Genomic DNA, 25943 nt, shown 5'->3' with positions numbered 1-25943 from the left:
CGACACAACCACTCGCCGTTAAGGAGTAATTGGATGGTAACCCTTTAGATCAGTGGTCTCCAAACATTTTAATGCTGTGCCCCTTCAGTTGAAAAATATAAATCATTGGGCCCCCCTTCAGAATTTTTTCACAATTATTTTATAAAGATGGCAATGTTTAAATATATCTAGATGTATTTAAACATTGCAGTTAAGTACTGTTACCTTTTTATAAATGCAATAGCATGTTTCTGCTTAAAACACTGTTATTTGGGTAATGACTCTTGACCAGAGCTTGGCACCCCCCCTGGGATCACTTGAGGCCCCGCTGGGGGGGTCCACCCCCCAGTTTGAAGACCCCTGCTTTAGGTGAAGAAAACAAGTAATAGCAGAGCCAGTAGGTATGGTGTAAGGGCTAGAGCCTCCGACTATGAACCGAGTTTGAGGCAGAAGCTCAAATTCCTATGATTCCCTAAATCTATCGTAATGCAACTGGTGTCTGTGCAAAGCACTCCGATACCTTCTTCGCTATATAAAATCGTATAACTATATAAATAAATAAACTAAACAAAGAATAGCGAGAGGGGGTCGAAAAACAGACAAGGGAGTGTGTTAAACAAGAGGGGTTGGTGAGAGGCAGCAGAGTGGAAAGATGAAACATATTCACCAGTATGGAGTAAGGTGACGAAATTAAGGAAAAAGAAAAAAAACAAAACAAGTACCCTAAGAAACATGAGGCCAGTGGAAAGATACTGGTTGCCAGCCACTGACCGTCAACTGGAAAGGGTACTTGGTCCTAGCGCCCCAGAATAGCAGCACAACAGCCGAAGCTGGAGAAAGAAAGTGCAGCCTGATGACATCTGAAAAGGCTGGTGACCAGTGAGAAGCAAGAAAAGAAGAGTGACCGGCAGAGCCTACCAATGGTAAGTAACGTGGTATCTGGGCGGGCTGTAAGCCCTTTTTAAGATGCTTTTTTTAATCTCAAAAGATTTTGCAAGCACAGCGCAATCTCTGTGCAGACGAAACCTAAAACAGGTGATGCACAGGAGGGGGAGACTTATAGAGAGATTGGGAAAGGAAGGAAAGCGTTGATAAACAGGAGGGAAAACAATGATGGGGAAACATATTGGAGATGGGGAAAAGGCTGAATGGGGTAATAATGGGGGGGGTATATGTTTTTTTTTTTCAAAACTGTGTTTTGGGGCGTGCTGGTGTCTGAGCACATTGAGAAATGTGTATGCCTCTTGTCACATGCAAATGATGCTAGAGAGTCACAAAGGCACTTTCAACAAATACTGGCTTTTTATTTGCTTTCTCTTATTTTATTTTTTTTAATAAGTGAAGAGTTACTAGGCCCATAAAGGTCTGTGAGTGAAACAACAAGGAGAATGCCTCAACTATGAAGTGTTTTTAATAAATAAAGTGAACATGTGAAGTTAAAATGCCATTAAATAAATGTTAGGTTGCAAGGCTGCACATACCCCAGGTAGATAAAGTCGTGTTGCCAGGTTCCTCATAACATCTTCTGTTAAATCAGAGTGCTCTGAATCCCAGACTAGACCAATAGTTACAATTTCGGGGCAATTCATCAGGACCCGACGAATCTTTATTTTTTGTCCACAATTACTCTGCAAAAATAAGGAAAAAGGGCAAAGATATATGAAATTAAAAATCATTACTAATTGTTTCTCTACACTCACAAATCATTCTAGTAGACACACCAACAGAAAGGTAAAACCAGCTGTTTAATTCTCACTCATCAAAATGACAATAATTCTAGGTGGGCTTCCCCTCTCCTCCTAAGGGATTTCACATCCACAGCTGAACCACTGGCGCTTTTGCAAAATTGATTTCCTACATGAAACTCCTTTTTACTGCGAGAACAATAGTGAGACAAATGAGTAGTAAGTTTTGTGCCATAGAATATTGATCAAAATGGTACCCACATAGGGTATTTTCCAGAAACACATTTTCAAAAGCTTAACACATATGGAAACAACTTGTTCAGGAGGGTCCAATATCCAGCAATTGCCTTCACGTGGATATGGCAAACAAAAACTGAACATTTTCTCCCACAAGTCTACCACAATTTGATTCTAATAAGCTTGTGCCGAACATGTAAAAAGAAAGAACAAGATATAAAGACAGTTTTCTAAACAACACATTTCAAAATCAGGAATTCACGAACTGATTAATTGGTCTAGATTTCCCAAACCGTCCATACCACATAAATTGTCATACCGAAAAAATAATGAAACTAAATAAAACGTGTAAAATGCTCGCTACTCTATTTAATCTTTTGGTTTTCCAATCTGGTAAGCCTAGCACCCATTATTAATAAATCGGGATATTTATAATATGTGATTATAGGAAAATTATGGAAAGCAAATGTGTATCCATTACATACGGTTGTAACAGACGGTGGCCAAAATGTCCTAACGTCACCATTTTATACTCCTATGGGCAAAGTGGAGCCATAGGCTTGGGTTTTCAGATGTAGCATATTGGAAGATGAACAGTAATTAAGCGTGGGTTTAGGCTTCAGAGACAAATGGGTAAATCGTCTGATAAACCTAGTAAAGAAATGCACCGGATATCTTATAGAAATTAGGGAGGGGGCACGAGTTTATTACTAAAGTTTGACGTAGGAATAATGCAAAAGGACCTTCAGATACTGTCTAAACGCACAAAAATAATAAAAGGAAAACAGTCTTTTTTCATTTATCTGAAAGATAAATTGTTAGTTTCGAAAAGTATTCATTTTTTGATGAAGAGATATGAGCTGCGACCTTTGGACTTCGAATTATTTCTGGAAAAAGTCATGATTATACACCGGATGGCCCAATATGACCCAGTGCAGTATTTTTAGCCAACATTTCTCATTTTTGGCTGTGTCTGGCTTTGTGTATAAATGTGTAGATTGATTGTATGTTTGGAAAGCGTGTCGTAAGCAACGCCTGGCTGTTTGTGTGACTGACTGCTTGTGAGTCAATGAGTGTAGGTAACATACAGCAGTGTGGGCCTGTAATTTCTGCGTGTGTTGTGTACATGAGGCTGTGTCTGACATGCGCATAAGTTTAACTGGTCTGATTGAATGTATGTGTGAGTGTGTCTTATTTTACGCTATGCAAATTTGTAGAGCGTACCATCGCCTGAAAGAGTATCCTGGAATTGAGCAGGTCTGAATCTAGGCACACCTAGGGCCTAGTGGGTCTACTCGAAAAGCCAGGCCTTCAGCTTCTTGCAGATTTCAAGAAAGGAGGCGGAGACGATTGCTCCCCCACCGGATCTGGTTGTGCATGTGTGTAAGATCTAGCCCACACTTCCGGTATATGTTGAATAGTTTCTGCTTTAGAAATCAGGACTACAAATCCCAGAAATAAAATAAAAAACAAGAATGAATGAGCTATTCACATATGGAATGTGGAAACTTGAAGACTGATGAGAGCGACAGAGAGGAAGAGAGAAAACACAATAGGAATCTTAGGAATGTATGTTTGCCTATGCTTACATAAGGAACAGATCTCCGAGCATGCAAGGAAGGTGTGTTTGTTTGGAACATTTGCCTTGCTAGAAGACTAAAAAATGTGTGCCTAGGCCTGTGTGTCTGGTTCGGTGTTTAAGGTTTGTATTTCAGGCTATGTGTATTAAGAAAGGGGTTCTGCAATATCACTCATAAACAAGAAGATAACTAATATAATACCAGATACTACTGGGGTATTCAGGAAAAATTAAAACGTGATCTGGGGGAATTGTCAGACAAGGTCTGGTGGGAGCCCCTACAAGAACCCAGAGATGTGGGGATTAAAGCGGGGTTCCAGCTTGTACAACAGAATGTCTTACATAGAACTTACTACATAAAGGGCCTTGTTAGCAAGAATCAGGCAAGTAAGTTTGGACGAGTGCCTGCTTGGGGGAGGCTGCCTGCGACACTCAGCCACACTATATGGGACTGCCCTAAACTCAGGAAATTTTGGGATGGAGTACTGAGAAGGGTATCAGAGATGACTGGCATCCAGCTGCATTCAAACAAAAAACTAGGTGTTCTGGAAATTTGGAGTTGGGGGCAGTGGCGGCTTCTGCCCTAAGGCGAAGGAGCATAACCCCCGCTTATGGCGGAGGAGTGTCACCCCCCTGCCCCGGCAGGCAACAGAAGCTGCAAACCTTTCACAATGAAGGGATAATAAAACATAGTTGTGAAAGGGGCGGGCCATGGCCATGGGGTGACGAGCAGTGAGCATGTATGTTTGGCCAGCCGTCTCAGGCTGGGAGCCTGTGCCTGCACTGCAAGATGGAGGAGCGGCGGTGCGGCGAGAAGAGGAGGTAAGATTTTTTTAGTTTTTTTGTTTATTAAACTTCCTCCCACAACCCTCCCATACCCCTCCCCCACGCGCTGCCCGCTCCCTGTAACCCTGGCGAGCCACGACCCGGGAGAATACAGTAACAAATATCAAATTATCGTGCAGTGTGGATGGCTGTGGCTCGGCTGAATGTCGCCCAGCTGGAGGGGGGCTTGGGGCAGAGTGGATCATCTGCCTAGGTTTGAACACTGGGGCAGGGACCTGGATTGGGGTGGCAAAAAATAGTCTATGAGAGCAGAGATTGCTCTCATAAGTTTTAAAACTATGGGGCCCACAAAGAAGTAGAGGACGTATTTACTGCTGCATTGCCCTACAGTCTGATATTGTTATTTTAACTCTTTGGCTAATGTTACATAATTATGGGGAACCACATTACCTATGTGTATGAATATAAGAGGAAGTTGGTTGGTGTGCCCCATGTGGCCCCAATGTTGTATACCATAAAATAAATACATTTTAAACAAATGTGTGTCTGACTGTGCCTCCGGTAGAAACAGATTTCTGGCTGTGTGTTATGCGTGTTTCCAGAATCTATGCACGATGGGGAATGTTAAAATAAGGTGTCCGACTGTGACCAGGTTAGGAACAGGTGTATGGATATGTGTGTAGAGCTGTGAGAAGTGGTAAGGAATTCAATCTGAGAGGGGTCTTGATACACATAGATAAGGGGATTTGGGCAAATAAGTATGAGTGCCACTTTTCTTTTTTTAAATATTTATTGTAATGATCAAATACTGTACAGTGGTTATAATATGTTGTCACCTCATTGCTCCAGGTTACATCCCCTGGGGTAAACATCTCTTCACATATCACAATATATTAACAGATCTTATGCTCAACATTCAAAAGGAAACAACAAAGCACCATTAAACAAAGAGAGAAATAGAGAAAGGAGAAAGGATAGGGCGGCTCGCTGGGGGGCCAGCATCAATCTAGCAGGTGACGGGGGAGGGAGGGAGGAGGAAAGGGGAGCAGTAACAGAGAAGAGGGCATATCACGGAGTTGATTGACCAGGGTAGGGAGAGCGGCGAGGAACAATAGGGATCGGGTCAGCGCAACGTGATATGTTAACGTCATCTGTCCAGGTAGGTCCGTGTTGATTGATATAGGTAAGTAAACACTCTGGCCAGGTGAACAGGGTACCGCTGTCAGTCCCCGCCCACGCCAGTCTGCACTAATATCGCGTCCTCGAATCAAGGGGGGCGGGTGTCGTCTTTTTCTTTCAGCTGGTCTATAAAAGAATCCCATATGTCCGCCCCCTTGATCACCACAGCGCTATCGTGTAGTGTGTGTAGTACTTGTGCCTCCGCCCTGGCCTTGTGCACCAGGTCAGATGTCCAGCGATGTATGTCTGGGGCGCTAGGTGACTTCCACTGTGTCGCTATAAGTCGTTTAAATATGACAAACGCGAGGTCTGCGCATCTGTGTTTCCGTTTGTCCCTCCCGTGTCCACGGCGTATTCCCAGTAGGCAGGATTCAGGAGTGGGGGATAAGGGCAGTCCCGACCAGGTTGCTGTTTTGTGCTGTGATATCATGCCATACGCGGAGTATCGATGGGCATCTCCACGTCATATGATAAAAATCTGCATCTGGGCTCCCGCACCTTGGACAGTCAGGGTTACCTTGTGAGAACATGCGTTTTATCCTGGCTGGGGTTAAATATGTCTGATGTAAATAATTAAGTATACCGGAAACGGGCGTTTCGTGATACTTCTTGTGTAGTTGTGAGAGCCATGGGCCATGTGTGTGTATATTCAAGGGTGAAAATAAGGAGTGCCACGTTTAGATACAGGCAAGATAGGTATCAGTGCAAACAGACTGAAGGAAGCTTTGCACCCATATATGAAAAGGCACTATGTGTAGAAAGGTGAGGGGGCTCCATGGGAGGGTCTAGGTGTCCTTAGAAAATTCAGTTAGCCCGATTTAAGCATGACGAACTGGGGCAGCTGTGTACAAACAGGTGACAGGAAGCCAGGTGCACAAAGATGAGTGCAAGCAAGGAAATAAGGTGAGGAATAGGCACACACAGGTAAAGGGATTCTCTGTCCCCACAGGTGAGTGAGTAGTGTCAGGAAGATCAAAGTGATAACGAGTAGTTATACCAATTTAAAAGAGATAATATGTACATCGGTGAGAGAAAATTAGGCACACGGATGCAATAGTATAACCCATAGACACATACATAAGAAAGGAGCAGTATACGTACAAAGGCGAGGTGTGGCCTAGTGAATGCAGGCATCAGAGAGCTTGGTGCACACATGTGAGATGTAGTTAGTTCACACATGCCAGACGTGGCTAGGTGCACACATGCTTAAAACAAAAAACATATTGTTGTAGATGGTGTGAGAAGCTGGCCTGGTTTGTAGTGGGTACCAGAGGTACTTGCACCTTATACCAGGTCCAGTGATCCACCTTAGTGAAATGTAGGCAGTGTCTAGCAGCTTAGGCTGTCTAGAGGAAGCTGTAGCAGAGCAGCCAAGGCTGAACTAGGAGACATGCAACGCTCCTGCAATACCACTATAGTCACACAGTACTTATGCACAATAAAAGACAATACTCCGTGTTGCCAAAAATAAAGGTTCTTTATTTTAGTGACACAAGGGCAAATATATCTTAGAGGCAGTACTCCTTCTGGAGGTATTATATACAATATCTACACTAGTAACCAAAATCAGGGAAGTACACAGTCAGAAAATAGCGCAAACAGTGAAAAACACAATAGGTTGCAATGGGCCTTGGGACAACAGAAACCATACTAAAATAGTGGAATGCGAATGTTGGTTTCCCTCCTAGGCAAGTAGTGTGTAGAGGGGTGCTGGGTGTGTAATAAAATACCAAAGGTAAGTAAAATACCCCACCCCAGAACCCAGGAAAACAGGATTTAAGTACAGCAAGTTTCCTCAGAACACCCTAGAAGTCGTGGTAAAGGATTATGCAAGAACCAAGCAAGATTGCAAGTACCCAACAATGGATTCCTGGACCTGAAGACCAGTGGAGAGAGGAGACCAAGTCAAGAGAGGAGACCAAATCCAGAAGTCGATGAAGAGTCCAGGAAGAACAGGAGCCCCTGCCAACCTGGATGAAGGTTCAAAAGTGGATTCTCCAGTTAGAAGAAAAGTACAGAAATGCACCAAAGAAGACAGCTGTATGTTCCGGCTTGGTGCAAGTGATGTCCCACGTTGAGTCGTTGGATGCAGGCTGTTTCCGTTGCTGGATTCCGCCAACAAGCCTTGGTTCACGTAAGAACACGTTTTGCGTCAAAGAGCCCTGGGGGTCTCAACTCAGACTGAGGGGACCGAGGGGGCTCTCAGCACTTCAGAAAGCCCTCAGAAGACCAGGCATCACCCAAAGGAATCTCAGGACATGGGCACAAAGGAGTTGCAGAGTGTGGTCATCTCAGCACTACACAAAGGGATTCCACTCCGCCAGAGAACAGCTCAGAGAGCTGTGCGTCGCAGGATAGAGTGCTGAGGACCTGAGCTACTCCGAGCACGAAGAACTTTTGGAAGTAGTGCACAGACGACTTGGGAGCTGCAGAAGACGCGGTGCACAGGGGTACTTTCTGGCACAGGGACAAGCTCTTACCTCCACCACAATTGGGACAGCTGGACCTTTGGGCAGTCAGGATCACTTCAGTCCACCACCTGTGTTCCAGGGATCAAGCTCGTTGACAGGAGATGAGTCCCAGAGTACCAGTTGTCATTGCAGAGAGGTGCCTGCTGAAGCAGGGAGGTTACTCAGTCATTCCACGGGAGATTCCTTCGGTCCTTCTGGTGCAGAATGAAGACAGGCCGTATTCAGAGCCTGCCCAACCTGGAACCTGTTGCAGTTGCTGGATGGAGCTGGAGTTGCAGGGTCACAGTAGCCTTTCTGGATACTTTGTTGCAGTTCCAGCGGTTCCTGGAGCGGTCTGCGGTTGATCCGACGGTCAGAAGCTTAAGCAGAGGAGTCCTGGTGGAGTCTTGCAAACCAAATCTGAGGAAACACCCAGAGGAGAGATCCTAAATAGCCCTTAGAGGGGGATTGGCTACCTAACCAGGTATGCACCTATCAGGAGGGGTCTCTGACGTCACCTGCTGGTACTGGCCACTCAGATGCTCCCAGCGGGTCCCCACACCTTGGAATTCAAGATGGCTAACGCCAGGGACAATTTGGAGGAGCTCTGGGCACCACCCCTCGGGTGGTGATGGACAGGGGAGTGGTCACTCCCCTTTCTTTATCCAGTTTCGCAGCAGAGACTGGGGTACCCTGAACCGGTGTAGACTGGATTATGCAAGGAGGGCACAGTTTGTGCCCTTCAAAGCATTTCCAGAGGTTCTGGGAGAATACCCGTCCCATGCCTGTAACACCTATTTCCAATGGGAGAGGGTGTAACACCCCTCTCCTAAAGGAAATGCATTGTTCTGCCTTCCTGGGACAGAGCTGCTCAATTCCCAGGAGGGCAGAAACCTGTCTGTGAGGTGGCAGCAGCTGGGGCTGCAGTGGAAACCTCAGAGAGCTGGTTTGGCAGTACTGGGGGCCTATGGTGGAGCGCCCAGTGTGCATGGAATTGGCCCCACAATACCAGATTTGGATTGGGGGTTCAATTTCACAATCTTAGACACCTCACATGGCAATATTCGGAGTTACCACTGTGAAGCTACATATATGTAGTGCACGCTTATAAAGGTGTACCCGCACTCGCGAAGTCCGGGAAATTGCCCCTGGACAACGTGGGGGCATCTTTGCTAGTGCAAGGGTGCCCTCACACACACTAACTTTGCTCCTAGCCTTCAGTAACTGAAGATTAGACATATAGGTGACTTATAAATTACCTGGTGCAATGAAAATGGCTGTGAAATAGTGTGTGCACTATTTCACTCAGGCTGCAGTGTCAGTCCTGTGAAAGGGTTTGTCTGAGCGCCCTATGGGTGGCAAAGAAATGCTTCTGCCCATAAGGATCTCCTCGAACCCCAATGCCCTGGGTACCTAGGTACCATATACAAGGAACTTATAAGGGGGGTCCAGTGTGCCAATCTGAATTGGAATATGGAGTAATGAAACTATAGTGACAAATTTGGTAAACAGAGAGAGCATAAGCACTGTAGTTCTGATTAGCAGAACTCCAGTGACACAGTCAAGCATACTGACAACATATATAGGCCACAAACTAGGAGCATTGGGGAACTGACTAGCAGGATCCCAGTGAGACAGTAAAAACACACTGACATACAGGCAAAAATTGGGGGTAACATGCCAAGAAAGATGGTACTTTCCTACAGACTGCACATATTAAAAAGTACCAATTTACAATTCTGTTTTTGGCATACACTATACATATTCCAACATAATTTGTGTAGATCAAGGATGGCCAACGGAGGGAATGGCAGGCTGAAACCAGATGTTTATGCCAGCCACATTAAAATAAATTTACATTGAACAAATCTAGATGAAACGTATTTACAGAGGCATTAGACAAGGAAACTCTCCTTGCTGAGAAATGGCTATCATTAGCCACTTTACCTACTTATCACAAAGCCTCCACTAGCCTGACGGGCTAGGAAAGTGCAGGTTGTGATATCCCAGATAAGTGTGCCCACTCATCTCATTCACAGGCTGCAAATTAAACCCTACCATTACAAACCAAGCAGGATTAAGACAAATCTCAAAGTGGTCAGTAAATCTGAAGGAAAATCCTACTGTTTACTCACTGACATGCACCTTAACCTTTTTTGTTGGTTTTTTTCCTCCACAAAGACAAAATTTGTCCACGTGGAGAGACTGCTTTCCCTTAAACCCCAACAATATGAAAGTTTTAGGGAAATGTTCACACTTTATTTGCACACTTGCTCAAACCTTAGAGTTTATTTGGGTCTGTAATTTAGGTGGAAATGGAAAGGTTTGTGCATAGCATAAAAATTAAAGACCTTTGGGGGTATTAACCACATTTTAAGTGTTTACAACATGCACTTACTTTTACAAGACCCTTTTTTTCACTATTTACCTTAAAATTTAAAATGTCAGGAAAAAATAGAGTTAGCAGTGAATACATGCAATCAGCATAAATGGTAACCAGATTTTATCACTCAAAATCAGGCATTTACCAAAGTAAATCCATGCTTTAACACACCTACTTAAGTGGCACGAGTGTCCACAAAATGGTTTGTTAAACTTGTCTACAGTAACAAACACTTCTTAGATGAGTCAAACAATTTGGAACAGGATGTAACAAGACCCACATGATGATATATAAAGCATTAGAGAAGTGCTGAAATATGTGCATTTTGCTTACTGGACATTTCCTGTAGTCATCAGCGGTGTTTGCTGCCTGTAGCAACTCTGCAAACATTTCAGGCTTTGGGCGCTCGTTTCTCTCCAGTATTCGGTCAACTTCATTACTGCAATTGAAGCACAGACATGAGATAAAGCATGAGCCTTCAAACCTTGGCAGTGCACAACAGACAGAATTATACATGTGTGCCACAAAGCGAGCATCAACAGAATTGGTTTAAATGTACTTTACTATGTCCAATGCTGACAAATGTTACATAAATGATAACAGGTTGACCTTGAAAAGATAGCGTTCAATCCTCTACCAGTTGTCTCCTGCTTAATTCTCCCCGAAAATAAGCCACAGTCTCATTTCATCAGTGTTTCTCCTATTTCTTTCTTTCAAACAAAACCAGCTTTCCTGGGTGGACTTTGACAAGTAGAAATCTGCAAATTGTAGACTTCCTCTTACCCTTTGTGTAATTTCTGCATGTTAACAAATTCAACAGATTCCAAAAACTATGCTTGGCAATCTATGGAAAATTTCCAGATCATGCTCATTTCTAACCCAAAACACAAATTTTGCAACAGTAGCCAATCCACCAGTTCACAATGATTTAATGGAGCAACTGCACCACGCTCATTTTTTTCATTCAATGGGAAAAAAAAATTTTGTTTCCATTGGAGAAACCCCGTCTTCCCAAAGCATTTGCCCCCACTGGTGGTGGCTGGTACTTGAGGAAATCCTTGGGACTTCTTACCTTTGATAAAAGTATGGAGCAAACCATTTTCACAATGAAGCACCTCTTCTTTGCCTTTCTTTCCCTGAGGTACAGAAACCTCCAGACAGTATGTTTGAGTGAAGGGATAAGGTTGTCTTATCTCTTCAAAGACTGGAAAGGCTTTGCATGTCAGAAGAGAGGAGAAGGTCTCAACAGTATCACTTAGTGCTCAGCAACTTAACAGAGAGCTTACCCTTCATGCTTCACTGTAAGAACACATCCATGGAGGGAATTAAATTCTACCCACATCAAAAGGGATTTTTGTTGACTTTTTCCCGGTCTTCAGGCTTTAGACTGGAGTTCATGGTCGTGGTAGGTGTCTCTAGGAGGTTGATGTACATTAGCACACTATGTTCTGCACCTTCTTTGCTCAGAGGGTGCTTGAATCTATACGCTTCCTGTGTATAGTTTGGGTGCAAGGAGGTATAAAGGTGAATTTGAAGCAGACATTGAGCACACAGCTGGCAATAAAATCAGGGATAATGAGCTAGGTGGATTAACCTTCTGACCAGGACCTTGCTAAGGCTAGTCCCTAATGAGCACAGGCAGGAGTCTATTAGCAATATCAGAGGGATCACATCCGAGTTTAAGGAGCAAGACTAACAATGCATTACACTTGGATTGTGAAGACAACCTATTTCTAGAGCGGTTGTGTAAATTTGCAGTAGCCGCGGAATAAGTAGGTCAGAGTGAATTTGATAAAATTCAGTGAGAAGGCCATTAAACAATGTTGTCTTGACTGTCACAGTTTCCTTTATGACTTCTGTGATTACAAGATTTAGTGGGCCAGCCTGCTCTAGGGATATGCTGCAGAGTGTTACTGAGTCCAGCTAAGTGTCAATGTTTTCTTAGGTGCCAATATCTTCTAGGGTGACAATGCAAGACTTGCTATATAGGAAGTTGTTTTATTTATCTCAGTGTGCGATTCCAGGTTTCATGTAAATGTCTGTCTGAAATAATACTCTGGAGGCACAAGAGTCACGGCTGTAATCTAGGTATGTAAAAACAAGAGTGGTGTCTCAGAGTCTCAGTGTGATAACTAGCCTTACTATGCCGAAAACAGAAAGTTCACCAGCGTATAAGCTAATACTGATTTAGTGCAAGTAAAACATGTTAAATGGTCACCCACCTATTATGGCATGATTCATTGTTGGGTCCACTCGTTACCATAGCAGAAAAGCTTCTATCCACAGTGTGGAGGAAGTTTACTGTACGTACAGATAGGTTTACAAAGTAATCTAGGTGTGCTTCTAAGTATTATACTCTAGAACAAAAAGGGTCCCTTGCTGGTGTTCTAGCTCATTGTGAAGGGATTTGCACACCTGTGACAGTAGTTAACTCTAATTTAAAACTTTGCCACTTGATGCTCCGTCTAAGTATCTAGAGTCGTACAACTCTGCTTTGTACTGCAATTTCTAAGGTAGCCTTGGGCAGTAATCATCTTGCAGCAACTCTGAAAAGTCAAACATGAAGGATTTGTAAAAAAAAAAAAAAAAAAAAATCTACAAACTTCTTCAACTACCTACATAGCGGAACTATACATGCCGAGCCAACGGTACAGACTTCATCAATAACCTTACCACCGCCCCCCTGAAGACTTTTGGACAGCACTAAAGTAATGACTGACAGAACCCATTGCCCTGACCATGCATCCAGCTTCAGGATCTAGCACCAGGAGCATGATTATCTCCAGTATTTTCACACAAGTACCCACTGATATCAAGACTTCCTAGGACGCCAGGTATGAACTCGGATATTCTCCTGCTTAGGAATGGGGTAAGTGGTCAGAGGAATAACAGCCTGTTTTGGGAGTGGAAGGTCAGGAGTATTTAGTTGTTTTTTACATCCCATCAACAGACATTCATCAAACTTGCCTACTGGCCATGGTAATAACTTGCAGGAAGACATGTCAGGTTTTGAGTGAGAGTGGTGCACACACAGCACTGATACCACAGAAAAATATTAAGAGTATAGACACTCTAAAGCTTTCAGTGGTAGCAAACGCCACAAAAAGCAACACAATAAACCAAAAAGCATAACTTGTTTTGTCTTAAAATAAAATGATCCCTTGTGAGAATCAAGGGTTGCCTCCTAGGATTGTGTTCTAAACCTGTTTAGATCCCATTATTGTCTTCATTTTTGACACCGGCACAAAGCATACTGTAACTGAAGGTATAGTCTCCTCCTGCCTCTATCTGAAACTCGGATACTCCTCGCCTGATCTTATAACACCAACAGTGATTAGCATCTCTGTCTCCAGTGTGCCTGCTGGTCATACCATAATCGGCAACCAATTACAAACCACCTGAGAAGAGCTCATTTCACAATCATCGCTGATCCAATAAGATACTCGCTGACTAAAGATAATTATACTATGATCATAGCATCTGTGTGCTACAGAGAAAGAGAGCTAAAACAACCATGTAAGTCCATAAAAGCAAAACTGTCACAGGCTTGGCGCAAAAGTAAAGGAAAAGCAGCTGTCTGAATAATATAATGAATACAATTTTGGCACATAGGTAAAAGAAAAGTAAACAACCACTTTACTGAAAGGGCAAACTTTATGTAGTTCCTTAAAGAACATAGCACCTCCACCCCAAAAAAACATGGTTTAAACAGCGGTATAAAAGGTCTATTTCAGAAACTAAAAAAGTTTAAAAAACTGGACATGGATGACAGGTGGGCTATCTTAGAAAGGAAGCCATTGGCCAACACATACATGATGAGCAGATTTTGGTGGCGCTTATGTGTTGCTCAAAAAGGGAACTGAAAAATATATTTTCTTAACAGGGTTTTCAAGGATCATCAACCAATCTTAGCAACAAAATTTAAGGAAGAGAGTGGTTGTAACATCATTAGAAATGGGGACATGGACAGAATTAAACAGACTTGCTCCCAAATACAGACATTGGCTGCTTCCATATTTTTTGGAGGCCTTTAAAGGGGTAACCCCACCACTGAATACTATAGCTTAAACATGTTTAAAAATGGTTAGTATTGGAAATGGCCCTTTTTGAAGGCATATCCCCATACATTTTGCCTCTAACCTCCTGTTTTTGACTATGTGCTGCATTTTATTTTTGCTGGCTTTAGGACTCTGGGAACTTTACCAGTGTTAACCAGTGAAAAGTCGATATGCTCTCTATATAAAATGTATTGGTGATTGGTTTCTCCATGATTGGCATATGTGATTTACTAGTAGCTCCCTAGTACAGTACACAGTGTGTGCCCAGGGACTGTAAATCAAATGCTACTAGTGGGCCTGCAGCGGTGATTGTGCCACCCACATAAGTAGTTCTGTAAACAAGTCTCTGGTCTGCCATTACAGTGTTGTGTGTGCAGTTTTAAACTGCCATTTTGACCTGGCAAGTGCACCCACTTGCCAGGCCCAAACCTTCCCTTTTAATACCTGTAAGTTACCCCTAAGGTAGGCCCAAGGAAGCCCTATGGACAGAGTACATGGTATTTAAAAGGTAGGACATGTAATAGTGTGTTTTACATGTCCTGATAGTGAAATACTGCTGATTTCGGTTTTCACTATTGCAAGGCCTATCTCTCCCGTAGGGTAACAAGGGGATTGCCTTGAAATATCTTTTAAGTATAATTTTCCATTGGGAGCAGATGGAGATCTGACGTTTGGGGTCTCTGAACTCACAATTTAAAAATACAATTCAAAAACCAACTTCACCAAAAGTTGTAAGTGTGAAAATGCCACTTATAAAGAAAGTGGGCATTTTCTTGCTTACCCATTCTGTGCCTGTGCCTTTCTGTGGAATACATGTCTGGGACAGGATGACAATTTGGCTGTTTGTTTATTCACTCTAGAAGATCACACAAAGGGAGCTAAGGTGTGCCCTGCATATTCTTGTGGCCCATCACCAGACTGATGAGTCTTCCTGAGGTAGAGTGGTGAGAGGAGCTGGCACTTGCACCTGCATAGGGGTGTGCCTGTTCTCACACAGAGCAGTCTCCAACCCCCTGGAGTGTGTCTGGGGCCAGGGCACGGAAAGGCAGGGTTCTGTGCACTACAAAGACTTCTCTTTGAAGTTTGCCTACTTCAAAGGCAGAAATGCCAGAAAGAAGAGCAGGATGCTGTAGGAGGGACTGTCACTTTGCCTTCTCCTTTGCTGTGCTGCCCTGCTGCTTGCTGCTTCTGTCCTGGAAGTGAAAGGACTGGACTTTGCTTTCTACATCCTGCTTCCAAAGGTTCGCCAAGGGCTTGGACTGAGCTTGCGTCCTGTTAAGAAGCCTAAGAGATACCAAAGACTTCACCTGCCAACACCTGGGCTCCTCTGCTGAGATGCCTGTCCAGCCAAGTGGTGCCAAATCCAGTCTGGGCCTTTGAAGGAGGTTTTTGGTACTGCAAGAAGAAAATCCATGCATTGACTCACTGCGTCATTCCGAACCAACGCATCGCTGCAAGAATTCAGCGCATCGCTGCTGCTCGCACCACAGGGTGGTCCCCACTTAATGCAATGACTACAGTTTTCCACGCAGGCCCCAGCTTTCTGTCACAGTGCATCAGAAGAACCACCACTGTTTTAGTTTCGAGCACCACATCACTGAAGTCTGTGACGCACCACCGTGAATCTGAAGCAGATCCTGCTTCATCACTGTGAGATCAACGCATTGGGTCTTGACTTCCAACGCAATACCTGCGCATCATCACTGGCTGCCATTTGTCTTCATCAACACCGCACCGTAGTAAGGAACAGACGCTTGGTGCCGCAAACAATGCATCACATCCCCGGTGGCAGTAAGGAACCGATGCATTACCTCCCCTGCCTAGCAGTAAGGAACCGACGCATTACCTCCCCTGCAACAGTAAGGAACCAACGCATCTCTGGCTCTTTTGACACATCACCTCCCCTGCGGGCCCGCATCGTCTTTGTTTTTTTTAACGCATCGAACGTACTTTGCCTCAGTCAAGGGCTTCATTGATTTCAAGGAACTACAATTGCATTTAATCTGTTAAAAGCAACATATTTGCTCGTTTATGGTGTATTTTTGTAGTTTTGGTCTTGTTTTACTCAGATAAATATTGGGTATTTTTCTAAACTGGAGTGGAGTACTTTTGTGGTGTTTTCACTGTGTTACTGTGTGTGTAGAAATACTTTACACATTGCCTCTGAGAAAAGCCTGACATCCTGAGGCAAGCTACCAAGGGGGTGAGCAGGGGTTATCTTAGCTGTGTGGCTTTCTTACCCAGGCTAGAGTCAGAGTCCCCACTTGGACAGGGTGCAAACCACTGGCAACGAGAGACCCCATTTCTAATAGTATCAGTCACAACGGCATCACACAACAAACTAATTAGAAATTAGAGTAAATGGGACCAGTGCAAAAATACTGGATTGTCTTACCAGAGGGCTGTAGTTGAAATGTATCGTACAAACTCTGTAAAAGGTAATGGGTCGGATGAAGCTCCACAGCTGCGGCACACACACTTTGGGAAGGATAGACAATAAACAACCTGTTAATTCTAAAATCCACATTAAAGGAATTACTGTTTTCATTTAAAGAGGTAACAACCCCTTCCTAACCTGTTCGTAAAGAGTCATGGCAAACTTCTGATGGGTGATGCAGGATTTGGACGTACACATGTCTCCTTCGCTGTTTGGAACAATATGGAAATGAATCCGCTCTAGTATGTTTTCCTGAAAGAAATGTTAAGGAAAAATGAGATCTTCATTATAAATATAAAGCAGCAGTGTTAGAAACAAACTGCATATTAAATCACTCTCTGAACAGTTGGAATATTTGAAACAATTCAATAAAATCCTTTTCCATTTGAAATTTTTCAATATGAAAGAAGCAGCTTTCTGAGGACTTTAACCAGATGCTTTCAATGAAAGAGTGGGGCATCCCCACAAGGGATATTAGATTTACTGTTGTAAAGCAAAATCCAGAGATGTGTATGTAAAGCAGCCAGGGACACACCTGTCTCATATTTCAGAATATTCAGAGGAAAGAGATCTATGAACAGTTACTCTTAATGAAAATCATGCACACATAAAACAGTAACCCTGACCATCTGGATTGGCTTTAGCTCAAAGCAAACAATACTGGACACCCAAGAAGTCTGCATTCACACAGCAATCTCAATCATTGCGCCTAGTCGACAAATACATTCACAGTCATAGGGGCAATTCTCAATCAAGCATGTGGCTTCAAAACATATTCGTAAAAGGGAGGCAGTGAAGAGATAGTTCTAAGAGGAGTAAACGAGTTATACTATTAGGCAAGTTCACTGAAAAATATAAAATGGAGGATGGAGCACTGCTCCTTCTATAGATAGAAAGGGAAGGGTCTCTACACGTCATTTGGAACAGCCAGCAAAATTAAGGTTAGTTGGTGGGAGGATTCCAATCTGTTGAATAGCAGGAGCAGTCAGAAAAAGGGTATAAATGTTCTTAGGAACTCAACCTATAATTATGTAAATGTTAACAGCACACGTCTAATGTTAAAAGTTTTCTATTTTACAAATACCGTTCAGTATCTTGCAGGCAAAAAGCTGAACACAGATTTTTTTAAAAAAATATTCTTATCAACAATTTGCTTTAATGCAACTTCTTGACAATTTATGGCAATCACAGTCTCAGAGTACCTCCATGCATATCAATCAGATTAAATTTTAAGGACATTTATTTATTCTGCATACACAATATTGTGTTCTGGGTCGAAAGTGACTTCTGTATTTCTCAAGGTCCGTACGGATCTAAGTGTTCTAAGCGAGTTTCCTCATATCAAAACCCATGATGCCATTAGATTGTTGCATAGCAGTTCACGTCTAACAACAATTGAACCAGAAAACATGATGGTGAACCGTGAGTGTATGAACTGCCCTCAGCAATCAAGCCTATTCGGGGGAGTTCTATTGCAGTGTGGCCCAATCTGCACGCCCATACTCTTCCCTCAGAACAATCAGGAGTTCCCTATCAATCTTGATTTAGGGCATTGCCATGTCTTCTCGCTCAGCCCTGGAAAGGGCTTGCCCCTCCGGTCCATCATCTATCTGCAACCCTCATGCGCACTCCGATTGAATCAGGATCCCTGTCTTCGGTCGCTGTACAGTTTCGTTGGATCTCCCCTACGGGCAGTATCCTCAGTGCCAATCTTGAACCTCTCACTGAGCTTCTGGGGGTACCCCAATTCCATGCCCCTGGTTTTCCCACTTATCCAGTAAGGTCTCCCACAGGGGAGCAATGGGCTTCCGTTGCATTCCCCGTTCCTCCTCACATCTCAGGACCTGTAGTTCAGCCCTGGACCACTTCGTCACTTCTCTTCTCCAGACCTCCAAAGGAGGACACCCCGACAACCGCCACTCCAGTACGATTCGTCTCCTGTAAAGACCTAGTGCAGGTCCAGGAATCGGACACCAACTGTTCCAGCAGCCGTCCCTGGGTACAGACCCATTAGGCAAACCGAGGGAGATAGGGCCAATGCTGTGTCCAGAAGTGCCTCCAGTTCACCCAGCACCGCCCCCCCAAGATTGCTGGAGCCCCGGGCAGTGCCTGACGATATGGTCCAGATCCACGTCAGATTCGCCACACCTGGGGCATACCCTAGGGTCGCCCCCGTATATAATGTTCAACCGATGAGGAGTCAGGTACGTCCTGTGGGTGTAATTATATTGAATGTACCGAAGACGGGTGTTCCGCGAAATTATTTGCAGATACGCAAAGCTGAACACACATTTGGCATTTATAGCAGGGCAATTGTGGCACTAGCAGTTCAATTAGAAGTACAAGGTGCATCAATGATAGTCTATGCATTCTTCTTCACGTGTGAATTCAATGAAATGTGTATATAATGACAACCATAGTGCGTTTCTTTTTTGATCATATTTTAAGCAATAGCAAGAGTGCACAATCCATTCTAGGCATTACTAATACTTCAAATACTTCAAATACTTTACTGTCTTACAACATTTACTCATCATGCATGTATTACTTTTGTTGTAGTAAATTAAAAACATAGGGAAAATAATCAAAAGAAAACATCAACTGCACACAGACATGCATATGTAGAAAACAAAACAATGCAAGCACAAGTTTCACTCAGCGCTAAGCATATGCTTTCATACTTTCCCTCACAATTGATTGAAATTCGTTGCGAGGGCTTGGAAAACCAGGATCTAAACTTCTACTGTGTCTCATGAAGGGTTAGACACCTTCAATATTTGATTCTTTTCTATTGGGAAAATCTTCAAAAACAGCTTTCTCTGAGCTGCAATACGGCCATAGGATCCTCTTAAACTGGAAAGAAGTGCAAAAGTATGGCTCTATCTAGGTGACCAAGCACTAGTTCAATCTAACAAAAACATAACTCTAAAACTGCATGACTCTTCTGTAATATAAGAACATAAGTTCCCTCAACCTATGTGCACGTCAAACACAAATTGGAAACACACAAAGCCAAATAATCTCTACAAAATTGAGTCCAGTAGAGATAAAATGTTATTTCCTAATAAACATAACACAGATTAAGATCCAATATCCTCTTCTTAAATTCTGTGTATAATCTATTCCACAAAGAACACCCCATCATCTAAATCGTGTCGCAGTTTGAGTATACAGTTGTTTCAACATTGCTCATATGTCCGGAGATAGTTATAAAATACAGAAACAGGGAAAAAACGACCTGTAACCAATCTGTAGAGATCTGAGGTCATGGGAACGCCAACCGATATAAACCCTGTAAAGTCTGAAACACTTCTGAAAACGGTTTTCAAAAACAAAATAGTATATTTTACCTCTTCCATACTTATCGGAGCATTAATTAACTCAGCCTCTACTGTGGACTAAATTGCAATAATAACATTTTAAAACAACTAGTTCATATTGGCAACATATTTCATTCAATATGATTAAAATACTTCTTCCTAACACTTCTTGCTAAAGACCATTCACTATTAACACACCACCATGCAGGATTCTAACAATCCATATTTCTATTACATGTAACAAAGCTGATTGGACCATTCAAAACTAATCGCGTGTGTAAGAAGCATGTTTTTCTACACACAGGTCCTGCATTATAAGAAGGATCTGTGCACAGAGATGAAGAAAAGGACAGCAGTGCAAAAGCTGAACGGTCGCAACTGGGCCAGTCCTCCGTAAACAAAAGCAAGCAAGCACTTGGCAGCTACCCAGGTTTTCAAAGGCTCCTAAAGTCAAGTGGATAAAGGAGAAGAGCCTTTTTTTCACAATTGCAGATACAGTCCACATGGGTGAGAGCACATTTCTGTGCAAGTGTGTAAGAGGGAATCGGCTGGGAAATGATAATGATTGCATCCGGATGGCCAGTTTAGAAGAAGAATGAAATACTCTTCCTCCCAACATTTAACATCCACCTTAAAATGAGCTGAAGGTACTCAAAAATACCCGATTTTAGCTCTGCACTGGTAATTACAATTACCCAATCACCTCAGTGGGGATGTTCCCTTACACACTAGGTACCTTCTGTAATTCTGGGCACTAACCACTTAACACAGGAAAAAACAATATCAGGAACAATAGTATTATATTGTTCTGATTGCCCATGTAGGCAGTTCTTTCACCTCTTCTACTCCTCACTCATTTTCCTGATAACTAGATTCAAGTACATTTTTAAAGAATTCTCGTTGATTCTCCCAATGGGCATAACTATAAAATGTCTCCATGTTTGTTTAAAACCAGAAAACGGTTTCTTTGAAAGTGACCTCAGTGTAGTCAGCCCTTGTGTTAAAAACTTAGAGCGATAAGAGAATATGATTTGTCTCAATACTAGGCTCCTCTGAGGCTAATGGTGCAAATATTCAGGCTCAAGATAGAAAAGGAAGGTTTTCTACATTTGCAATCACAGGGCAAAAAGTGAATTGCTGGATTCTGAAGACCTTCAGCAGGGAAGCTTTTTCTACAGCATCAAATGTAAGATGTGATATCCTTCTTTGATAATTCTTGATCTGGGAAGGAAAATATCATAATTTCTAACCGAGAACTGTGACTGCTTTGCCCAGCATTAGCTTCCTCTAAAAAAAACTACAGAAGCCCAATTGGTGTTAAGGATCTAACCATTTCCATAACTTGTTGCAGTACATCACAACAGGTAAAGTGGCCATCAAGACAACGCAGAAATGGCAACCTTCCTGGTAGCACAAATTAGCAGGATATCAATTATAAGACCTCTCAGGAAAGGAGATCAGTAGAAAAAATCTAAGTAGGCTTAAAACAGCAAAAGAAAAAAAAGAATCAAACAAATGTAGTATAATTGTTAAGAAAGGACCTGAATTGTTGGCAATACTGCATTTGCCGATTAATTATTTTTCCATCTACTGGGAAGCTCCCCCAAATCATGGAGAGAATCTTTAATCAAACCACTCTATTAAAAAAAGTGGTAGAAGCCATGTCAGCTCTTTTAAATGCTTTATTTATAACATATATCATGACAGGCACAAACACACAACGGTCTCAGGACACAATTGATGCCATTTCCAGAGATCGTGCAATGTCTCGCTTCACATGCAGTGCAAAAGATGGCATTATTGGCCAGTCCGTCGGTGACAAACATTGAGGATGGTAGCAAAGCAATGAAACACCAATAAACAATAAGAACATCAGCTGCAATCCCAGCTAGTGGAAAATGATTTCATTTTTTAGATACTGCTCTGAAAATATTTTCTAAGGTTTCACTTCAATTATTAGAGGACAAAAAGACTATGCTAAATTTGATAACTTTAGAACAGGTAGACTTTTTCCCGGGGCAACCTGCCCATCATAAGATATGCACCCTATGATAAGCCACCCGAAAACCCTGCAATACTAGATATTTACAGGGTTTTTTTGTAGCCTTTCCGGCCACGTTTAACAAGGCTGATCATGGCCGTATATGGGCCAAAATAGATGAGACCAGTATTTGCCGTTCTTCAATGACTCTACTTCAGCTTTTCACAGTGGATATTGGACTCAGGTTCAATCAGGTGATCTAAATACATAATGGACTCAACCAAGAATGCGTTTTAGCTCCTTTATCTTTTTGCTTATGTTCTTGGCAGAGCTGCCGTTGAGCTTGTCACAAGTCCAAGCTCCTAAAATAATAAATAACCATCTTTACTGCATGTAGATGACTGGTTGTACTAGACTATATTCTTAAGAATCAACTAGATACTTTGCAGTAGTACTGTAAGACGTATTGATTGACGTCAATTTAAAACTCAGGTAATGACCTTTGGATTTAAATGTATACATTTTCTTTTTGACCAGGAAGTGTGAATTTAGAAGTTGGCAGTCAATATAAGTTTTAAGGATTTTATTCCATGCCAGTTTCTAAAAAAAACATTTAGAAATGGTAAAGAATAGTGCTCTTTGTAACAAACCCATTAGTATGTTGCCTACTTCTTTTTATTAACTTCTTTATGAAATATGCTGCGGTGAGGAATATATGTAGTGGTTGACTTTGAGAGTGAAAGTGGACCATTTTTTTATTAAATGATCCAAATATAGCTCTGAGAGAGAGAGAAAGAAAAGAGAGTTGTACTACATCCACATGTGGGGAAGGGTTTAACATTTCTTAGAGTGTCCACACTGGGAGCAGCGACTACTATAAGGTGGTTTTAATAGTGGTAAGCCAAAAGAGGGGCAAATATTATTACATATATATGTATTTCAAACTTAGTTATTTTAAACGTAATTTTACAATCAAGTTGTATATATTACATCTATTGAAAAGTGTAAATGTTTTGTGAGTATTAAGGTGATTTAACCATTGATTTTTTATTTATATCAGTCATTTTGGTCACAAGGAAAGCTGTAAATCAAGGTCAAAGATGTATTATTTATAGGAAAGCAGCTAAAAGTATCAGATTATTATCTCTCCAGAGATGTCAATACCATCCTCTGTCCTTTTCTTTTTTCTAGTGGTTCAGTCAAAACATTCTTTGGGAGAGAAAACAGCTTTCCATAGGGATTTTGAACAGCAATTGTGCAAAAAACACTGGACGGAATTACACCAAAATTTGGCAGGAAGGTAGGCCCTGGTCCAGAAAGAGTGCTTTTTTTGTTTTGGTGTAAATCGATTCAGTGGTTTTCTTGTAATTAACTGGAAAACAAATTTGTATATATAGGGATGTGGATCCTCCTCGGATCCTCTGCGGATTTGGAGGAAAAGCAAGGCCCTGATTGACTGGCCTTAACTGGGTTTAGGGGGGTATGGAGGAAGGCGAAAACACGTAAGCGGTCAAGATACAGGTAACCTGACCCCATAGGGCACATGGAGGGGTCCCTAACGGACCCCTCATGGGCAAAGAATTGTCCTTTTTTTTCCGCCAATCCGTGAATTTGTGGATCCTCCTCAGATCCTCTTCGGATTCTTGGGAAAAGCAAGACTATGATTGGCTTGCCCCCACCTGACACAAATATTAATGTGTGCGTTAAAAGAACATAGAAATTCACTAAAAAAATAAATAAAACAGTTTACAGAGACTTTATAGTCAGGTTCTGAATTTACTCATACAAAAGCATAGATTGCTTTCAAGTAACTATAACGCATGCCCTTAGGTAACTATAACTCTCGCCCTCGCCATACACTGCTAATTAACCCAAATTACTGAAGAGAAAAAAAAAAAAACTGTGCAAAGCGGGTTCGGGGGAGGCGGAGGATTGGCAGTGGCAAAGTGTTTTGAATAGATTAACAAGCAGTACAAAGCAGAAGAAGGCTTCCACCAACTGGCCATCAAAGTATCAGGAAAGGGATTGTTAACAGAAAGCAGGGGCTCAAAAGTCACTGGCCAAGGCTGTCAAATCTCTACTAGAACATTTGGTTTCATCTCAAATGAAGGTAGCTACGATTGAAGTAACTCAGCTGGCCTCTGGACCTCTAGCGAGTAAAGCTATTTATCTGGGGAGGGGTCATAGTCCTGGCATTCTGTAAATCAATATATAAGGCACCATCAGCATAATGAAAGACAAGCCATCACTACCACCATCATCATCTTCAATATTAATATTCTGGGGTGCCCCAGGCTCTCGCATAGGATCAGAGTCAGAATCTAAAAGATAATGGAGCCTTGCTGGTAGTTGTGATGTGGCGGAGGCACTGGGTTGGTGTCAAGTTGAATGGCAATGGGTTATGCTTTTGTCATTTTTTAGTGTAACATCAGTCGGGCTTGAGCCGAAGTCGGTTTGGGGTTAGACACTGGCCCCAGCACCAGATCTTCTTCTGATCCTGTTGGTGTTGGTACCAGCATTGGTATAGAAGGGACTAGCATGGATCAGGAGCTGGAAAACAAATATGTACTGGCACTGGTATGGGTCAGGTAACGGGTCCAAATGGGACAGACTACCAGGGATCTACCCAGCGGCCTTAGCCTGACTAAAGACTCCTGCAGTTCCATGAGGCCCACAGGCACGCCAGAGGGAGAAGAAAATTAACTGAAAATTTGCAGCAAGGCCTCCTTAGAGGCCTCAATCTACTGTGGGTTGGAGGACCGCCTAGAAAATTCAGAGCATGTCAGACAAGTTGAGAAATCAGTTCCATAGCCAGAGACCTTAAAGGAGTGCGACTAACTCAGTGACGCCCACAAACCTTGTCTTTGGAGTGGATGTGGCAGAAAGGGGTCTACGCCTGTTGAGCTTTCGTATACCTGTGCTTGGACTTCAACTCAGGGGAGAACTTTGAGTGTGAATTTGAGAGATTGCAGGAACAGCTTTGCATCTGGGACGGAGTCCGCACCCGCAAATTGGATTAGGGGTTGAGACATGCGTAGACCGTGACTTCTTCTTGTGTTCAACAGCATTCAACTTTGTCTCTCAATCTCAGATTGCATTTTGGTGCCTGATGACATCAATTTAGATTTGGGGAGTGAGCCCAGAAACCATACGCACACCTCCTGTGGGTCTGTGACCGTCATGTACTTCCTACAATCATGATTTGGCTTGAAACATACAGTTTTAGGTGAGGACATGGTCCCTAGCACAATGCTGAAATTGTTTTAGAAGTAGTCCGAAAAACCAACCAGGTTGAGAGCAGAGCTCAGGATCAGTGTCAGAGTATGTGGAAACAAAGGGTGAGAAACCTGCAGTTACAAGTATCGATCAGAAAATGAAGTTCCACAAAGACATGGAACAGCATAAAATCTGAGTGAAGAGTCATTTGCTCAACTAAACAGATTTCAAAGTACTAAACAGGAAGAATCACTACATTAACGCTAGTTCATTTGCGCCTTTATGGAGACCATTTCACTGTTCCTAGCTGCACCAATTCAAGTTAAATGAAAATTCCATAAGCACTAAAAACAAAACTCACAAAACATTCTGCGGCATCATCCATTAATCCGAGCTGAAAACGGTGTTCATCCTTAAAGCTCTCGGCCAGGGCATTTCTCATGACATCTGAAGGGAGGGCTTTCTCCTGGCTATGTTGAAACTCTGCAAAAATAGACTAAAACAAACAAGATAGATCATAAAGTAATCTGAAAACTTTTTTAAATATAATTAATCAGTACTTGAAAAACGTGCACTTTATACATTACAAAAAAAAATATTCAACGAAAAATTTAAAAAACTTCTGTTCTGCGTACAACCATGCTATTCTTCCC

The 25943-nt window shown here is 42.5% G+C and overlaps 1 protein-coding gene across 1 annotated transcript in view; it reads right to left on the bottom strand.

Moving 5' to 3' along the window:
- USP53 (ubiquitin specific peptidase 53) overlaps nt 1-25943 on the bottom strand; it is a 255961-nt gene that overhangs the window by 147072 nt on the left and 82946 nt on the right. The window contains exons 3-7 of the mRNA XM_069230167.1: nt 25652-25786; nt 16912-17025; nt 16732-16814; nt 10612-10717; nt 1461-1607 (exon numbers count right to left, since the gene is read on the bottom strand). Of these exons, the coding sequence (XP_069086268.1) occupies nt 1461-1607; nt 10612-10717; nt 16732-16814; nt 16912-17025; nt 25652-25786 (585 nt within the window). The remainder of the gene's footprint in view (nt 1-1460; nt 1608-10611; nt 10718-16731; nt 16815-16911; nt 17026-25651; nt 25787-25943) is intronic.

The sequence above is a fragment of the Pleurodeles waltl genome, chromosome 1_1 (assembly GCF_031143425.1).
Source record: "Pleurodeles waltl isolate 20211129_DDA chromosome 1_1, aPleWal1.hap1.20221129, whole genome shotgun sequence".
Taxonomy (NCBI): Eukaryota; Metazoa; Chordata; class Amphibia; order Caudata; family Salamandridae; genus Pleurodeles; species Pleurodeles waltl.
This window is presented reverse-complemented; position numbering and strand designations above follow the sequence as displayed.